The sequence below is a fragment of the Nicotiana tabacum genome, chromosome 7 (assembly GCF_000715075.1).
Source record: "Nicotiana tabacum cultivar K326 chromosome 7, ASM71507v2, whole genome shotgun sequence".
Taxonomy (NCBI): domain Eukaryota; kingdom Viridiplantae; phylum Streptophyta; class Magnoliopsida; order Solanales; family Solanaceae; genus Nicotiana; species Nicotiana tabacum.
This window is the reverse complement of record NC_134086.1, coordinates 90,627,808-90,634,622: the sequence shown is the minus strand read 5'-3', so window position 1 is coordinate 90,634,622 and position 6,815 is coordinate 90,627,808. Positions and strand designations below refer to the sequence as shown.

At 33.9% G+C, this 6,815-nt stretch overlaps 1 protein-coding gene across 2 annotated transcripts; it reads left to right on the top strand.

Moving 5' to 3' along the window:
• The first annotated feature begins 799 nt into the window (after positions 1-799).
• LOC107812655 (uric acid degradation bifunctional protein TTL) lies at positions 800-6,332 on the top strand. Of its 2 annotated transcripts, none has more exons than XM_016637803.2 (6): positions 800-1,123; positions 1,217-1,308; positions 3,525-3,582; positions 3,736-3,837; positions 4,924-5,083; positions 5,693-6,332. In XM_016637803.2, exons 1-6 carry the CDS (start codon positions 986-988, stop codon positions 6,145-6,147), a joined length of 1,005 nt encoding a protein of 334 aa, XP_016493289.1. In that variant the 5' UTR covers positions 800-985; the 3' UTR covers positions 6,148-6,332. The 2 variants fall into 2 exon arrangements, with proteins under 2 accessions (XP_016493289.1, XP_016493288.1); XM_016637802.2 differs by having other exon boundaries at positions 801-1,123; positions 5,690-6,332.
• Positions 6,333-6,815: the final 483 nt, after the last annotated feature.

Below are 6,815 nucleotides of genomic sequence, written 5' to 3'. Positions count from 1 at the left end.
TTTATTTTTTAAAATTATTTTTATGCATAATTTTCGATAAATTTAATATTTAAACAATTGAGGTTATTTTAGTAAACTTATCAGTTACAGTACAATACGATACAGTCAAACCAAACAGTAAAATATTATTTAATAACAACAAACAATACAATCTATCCAAACATTATATTCATAAAACGATACAATACAATACGATACAATACAATGATCCAAACAGAGTGTTAGCCTAGGCTTTGTCTCACTGAGTTTTACTGGTAAGGTTTTCAACGAGGCAACAAATAAAGCGTATTACAAATATGTGTACTATTTTTCCTTTAGTAAGATTTTTTTCCATAGGATTTTTTCTTAGTAAGGTTTTCACGAGGCATATTATCTATGGACATCCAAGGGGAAGTGTTGTAAAACTATTAGTAAATATGTATGTCCACTACTTTCACCCATGATGTAAATAACCTCCCACTACTCATGAGTCATCACTATTATGATTGTAATTACTACACCTCCATAACCCCTCCCCGTAATCTCCCCCATAATCTCAATAGTTAATGTCATGTTTAAGACAATCATTTTGTAACCTTCTATATAATAATATAAATCGAGGTATGAAACGTGATATGGAACACACCGATGAAATAAAAAAGTTATCTCTTCTTATTTTATTTTATTACTTATCTTCTTTGTTTTATATTATTACTTTGAGCTATATTTTTTAATACCACTTTTTTTTAAACCTGTTCTTATTTTTGCCCTCTATTGCTTTTTCCTTTATCTTTTTAAGTGTGTAAAAAAGGAAGAATAATTGGTTTTATAATAAAATCAGAAATTCCATTTCTTCACCAGCTCTAGCTTCACTACTTGGCAGAATCTTGCCAAAATTCAACGCCCCTCATTCCCTGCAAATCCATCTCACGGCAAACTCCACATCCAATTTGAAGCTATTCTCTGTTACGATTAATCTGAAGAAATTGCAAAAATAAAATAAAAAATGGGATCAGTGTTTGATGAAAAAGAATTCTTGGCATGCTGTGGGAGCACCAAATTCGGAAAGGAGATGGTAGCAGCTGCCCCCTTTTCCACTCTCCAAGATGCCATTCGTGCTGCTAGACATATCTGGTTCAACAAGGTTTTTTTTTTATATATATACCCATTTCACCTCTGTCCAATTTTATTTTATCTTATATATATACAGCTGTTAATTGATTGGTAACTTGGTCAGGTTGATGTAAATGGGTGGCTTGAAGCTTTTTCTGCTCATCCACAAATTGGTCAAAGCCCTTCCAAGAATCACCAAAGCCCTACTTTTGCCCAGTACAGTCCTCTGTTTCCCTAAAAGTTTGCCTTTTTTGTTTCTTTATCTGAAGATTGTTCAATGTTAGGCTAAGTTGATTTTGGGAAATGAATTTCGTACGCCCACAATCTCTTATTTTTAATTTTGTCTTGTAACAGTTTATTAAATCTTGATGCTTACTCGGCTAGAAAGTAAATTGCGATCATGATCCCTGCTAAAGTGGTCATGCTGCATTTAAAAAGTTTTATTTATTTACTAGTGAATTTATCCGCGCCTTCGCGCGGTTACAAAACTATACAAAACTTAATTAATCTTCTCATAATATCCAAATATCAGAAATATTTTAGTTTGAATTTATTAGATTTCAAGTTGTAATCGATTTTAATATTATAGAATTTTTAATAATCTATATAGGTGAAACTACACCTTTTTTTCGTCTTTTACATTTTCCTTTTTTGATAATCCTTTTTTGATAATCCTTTTTTGCTTATTTCTCTCTACCAATTTATTTCAGAAAAATTGTCAGATGTCAAGAAAAATTTATTCAAATTATCAAAAAAGAACAAAAAGAAGACAAAACGGTATAATGTAAAAGAATACAGCAAAGAAGTTCAATTCACTTAAAAATAAAAAGAAAAAGAAAAAACAATAAATCGAATAGAATTCTTGCATGAAATCGATTCCTCACTCGTATTGGCTTCGACGAATTGCCCTCTATTCTATCTAGATATATTGGTGTTTTTGTTTATTATATGAAAGGGGAAGATGTGCTAACATTTTGAGTAACTGAAGAAGACTATATGTGACATTATATTGGCTTTGACTAAGGGATCAAATGGAGAATGTTTCTATTAGTCTATATCAAATAGCCCAAGTACTAATCCTTCTATTAGTCTATATCAAATAGCCCAAGTACTAATCCAACTCTCTTCCAAATGTAGTGTTTCCAAAGTAACAAAGTTACAGACTTTTCTTTTAATATAATTAAAGCATATGTAACCTCGCCAGCATATGTAACAAAAAAAAAAACTTGTAATGGATTTAACTAAGGCTCGAACTTACTTTAAGATCGCGACGAATGCGTCCATAATGATGAAGATATTATAAACCCTTAGTACTTCAAAGAAAATTATTGCAATAACTGTTTCTTCAAAACCATCAGGATGAGCATCATGGATAAAAGGACCTCTATCCATGTAAGGCACTACAACCCATATATTATGATCACTAACGAAGGATACGAGACCAATAATCTCATACAGAAGAACTAAAATAAAATACCAGCAAGTTATACAAATATAATGCTGACAGAACTTAATTAAGTTGAATACAAAAATACAAAAGAAGATCTCATCTGAAGAACTAAAATCTACTGACGGCTTAAGTCTTTTCTTACAGTGATAAAAAGATATGGGAAATACATCACATACAATCTTAATTTGCTAGAAGATTGAAAGAAAGGCTCCATATCTTTCTCCATTTCAGCCAATGAACCTGTGATTAGTTTTAATGAGAAAAAGTGGCGTATTAATTAGCCCCAATTCACTGATGTAACCGTTATTTGTATTAATTGGTTGCAAGCGTTTCACTCTTCTTGGAAGAACAAGACTCTTGATTTTTTTATTTTTTTAATATATACATAATAGAGAATATAAATGGAAAATATTTGATAAAGGGCAAAAATACAGGAAAAAAGATAAATGCCAATACTCATCAATGGATATATAGATTTTATTCTGTTCAAATGTAGTAGTATCTAAGATATTAGTTAAGAAATTCTAGAATATCTAAATTCTGAAAATTGACTTTAGCATTTTTACATTTGCATTTGAAGCTATGTATAACGAGAACTTAACTTCTCGAAATTAAATGGTATTGCATAAATAATGCTAATTGCTTGCTTCTTTTGGGAAAATCTTCTATATGTGTATCTATTGTCAGATACGATCGTTTTTTATCTTATCTAATTTTGTATGACCGTTCATCCATTTTAATGTTTGTAATTATGGGACACTGAGCTATATGTTGGCCTTAGAGGCCTAACATTCACAACCAGCCAAATTGCTACGATGGATGTGCTTTGAGAGAACTGCTTTACCGCTGTTGTTCTGTCCTGTGGCTTCCCCATCCCCACCCTCCCATCCGTAGAACTACAAATTTTATTATTTCATCTTCTCAAGCTATATGCTAATACCTTGTCAGACTGGAAGGTAAAGTTCAGTGTCTCCTTTTACAGGTGGAGTAAGGGAGAGCAGTCAACAGCTCTGGCCACTGCTACTGATTCTACATTACAGGTGTTTTGATATAAAGATATACGCCTATAGAAATCTATGAATCAAATGCAAAATAGTGTGGTTACCCTTTTCTATTGTTGATTGGGCCAAGTAGGTTAACTTTTTATTTTGTGCAAAAAAAGTTGAGAGTTTGCTTCATAATTGATATTGCAGGAACTGTTTGAGTGGAATGCTCGCTATAGGGAGAAGTTTGGATTTGTCTTCTTGATATGTGCTTCAGGGAGAAGTACCCCTGAGATACTTGCAGAATTGAAGGTAAAGTCTCTTAATTTGAAGATAGAAAGATTGCATATATTTTATAGTAACCTCAATTATAATCAAGTGTATCTTATAGATTTTGGAGCAAAGCTTTTAGCTTTAGAACATGAATCATTTGAGTTCAAAAAATTCCATCTAATATTTAAAGCAATTCTTCAGTGATGAAGGCGTAGAAATTCTGTTCCACTCCCCCTGATGTCAAGACAGACTTTCATCCTGAATTCCTTTCTTGTGCCAAAGTTGATATCCTTACAACATTTTAAGGAAATCACCAGAGTTTGATCCCTTTGTTGGCTCAAAGTGCATTGAGATACATAAAATAACTATGATTGATGTGAGAATGCCGAGTCTGACCTCCATCCTCTTGCATCATAAAAAGGGTGATCGTTTGAGGTCAGTCATGAGCTGTAGGAGAAGATAGTAGCGGACCAGAACAAATTCCCATTATCTAATTCTGATAGAACTTATAAAGGTTATGCGTGTGAATGTAATACATCACAAATACTTTAACATTTCTTCATACTCCTTTCTGCAGCTCTCTTGGCACATGTTAACTTTTACCATGTGCTAAACCTGTCTTGTGTAAAGCTCCTCCTAGCCATCCATAGTGAAATGGATATTGCTCCTTATCATATCTCTGTTCATTAGGATACTCTCACTGGAATTTTATGACAGTTCAGCTTTTAAGCAGTCTATTGGTCCATTCAACAATCTTTTTGAGAATATACGTGAACAAATAAGTATAGTCCAACCATTTCCTGAATTTCATTGGAGGGATTTGTATTCATTAGACGAAGCTATTACATTGTCCATTTTTCTGCCAATGGAAGAATGTTATTTTACCACGAGGGTGTCTTTCGTCCCTCGCTTTTTCTAACTGCATAAGAGCCATATTCTCTGATGGCCTTCAATCAAGGTCCTAGAGATTTTTAAATATCAGGAAGTAGACCATGTAGGCCGTTTTTCTGAACAACAGACTATTTGTGTTACTTTATCTACTGAGGGCCATGGTGAAACAAACTTGTTATCTGTTCTGTCATTTAACTACTGATACATATTCTCTTTCAACTTTACCTCTTGTAGATACGGTACCAGAACAGACCAATAATTGAATTTGAGATTGCAGCCCAGGAGCAAATGAAAATAACTGAATTACGCCTTGCCAAACTTTTCTCAGAGAAAGCAGATACTGCACCAACAATTAAACCCTTGGCTACAACTAATATTGTCAGAAAAGCAGAAGGTGATTCCATCCTTTTATTTCTGTTAAACATTTATTAGCTTTATTGTTTTATTGTATTTATGTAATTCATATCTTAATATCAAATGTTTCGAAGTTGCTCCTCATTCTCCCACTATGAGGATTTCTGCTTCACATAGTTGCATAAAAGTCTTTTCAACAGTTCCATAAATGAAGTGAGCACAATATATCTCAACCCCCCGAAGCATTCATCGATTACTATGCCCTTCATCGTCTTTGGGTGCCTAGGTATTCACCGTAAGCCTTTCCTCGTGTAACCTCAGCCTTCACTTTTAAGGGTATGCCATCCTAAGGTGCTGTTAAATGGATGGATCTTATCAACATCCCTGTTGAAGGACTTCAAATCTACTCTATGGTCTGATCTATGAATAGCAATCAGTTATCTCCTTGTTTCCTGGAGTTAGGAAAAATGCCATCTGCAAAAAATCTTCGCCTGATCTTCTCAATTACTCAATTTTCTGGTGTCATGAGACACTCTAATTTCAAGTATGCAATGATGATAACTAGTATAAAGGTCGATGAATGTTTATTACATCTGAAAAATAGCATCTCCATATATTACATTTTTCATTGAACCTTGAATTGTAGAAGATCGTGTGAACATTATTGGAGCACATTTGACTGCTGCAACTGGAGATGCTGGAGCAAAACCAGCTCATATTCCAAAGAGAACTCGCCCGCCCATCACAACCCATATTCTGGATACTAGTCGTGGATGTCCAGCGGGTGGCATTGAAGTACAACTAGAGATGTGGAAAGACAACCAAACAAGACCACAATTTGGCAAAGCTAATATTGGTGGGTGGAAAGTACTAGGGTCTTCAGCTACGGACAAAGATGGTCGAAGTGGTCAGTTGATGAATATGGTTGAAGCTTTGACCCCAGGAATATACCGGATAAGTTTCAACACGGGTGAGTATATTCCTGATGGATTTTTTCCCTATGTCTCTATTGTCTTTGAGATCAGAGAGTCCCAGAAATGGGATCATTTTCATGTTCCTCTGCTGCTCTCTCCATTCTCATTCTCCACATATCGTGGTAGCTAGTTTAACAAGGCGGTTGGCAAGTGTTGAAAATTTTCACGAGAATAATATTGTATTGTATTTGGATGAATGAATCACTTACCCTTTTGCTTTGCCTGGAAATTGTATTTCTTTCAGTTTCTGTTTCCAGATTAAGCTGGACATTGACATAATGGTTGTAAATATAAGTGTTTCTTTTCCAGATTAGCTAGAAGTTATTGTAGATACTATAACTTCAAATCTTCTTTAAAAACCTTTAAAAAGAAATTATGAGGTCAACTTTAAGACACTATCAAAAGGAGAAGGGTCATCCTGTCAAATTTTTGTTCATTTAAGTACACGCTGGCTGGAGTTCCATTGGCAGAGGCTCCATTGGCAGAGGCGATTCAGGATTTAAACTTTATGAGTTCAGATTTATAATTCTACCACATCTCATCTAATTTAATGGGTTCAAAATTTATTATTTATACATATTTAATAATTTTTTGAGTAAAAATACATGATATGAGCTAAAACTATGAATTTAGTTGAACCCATAACTTCTACGCATTGGTGTCAAGACAAATATGAAATGATTTGCTAATAACAATAGCTTTGACATCTACAAACATTAACATCATAAAATACATAAACAATCAGCAGAACAAAAATTCTTTTCCACTTTATGTATGTTTCCTCCCCCCCCCCCCCCA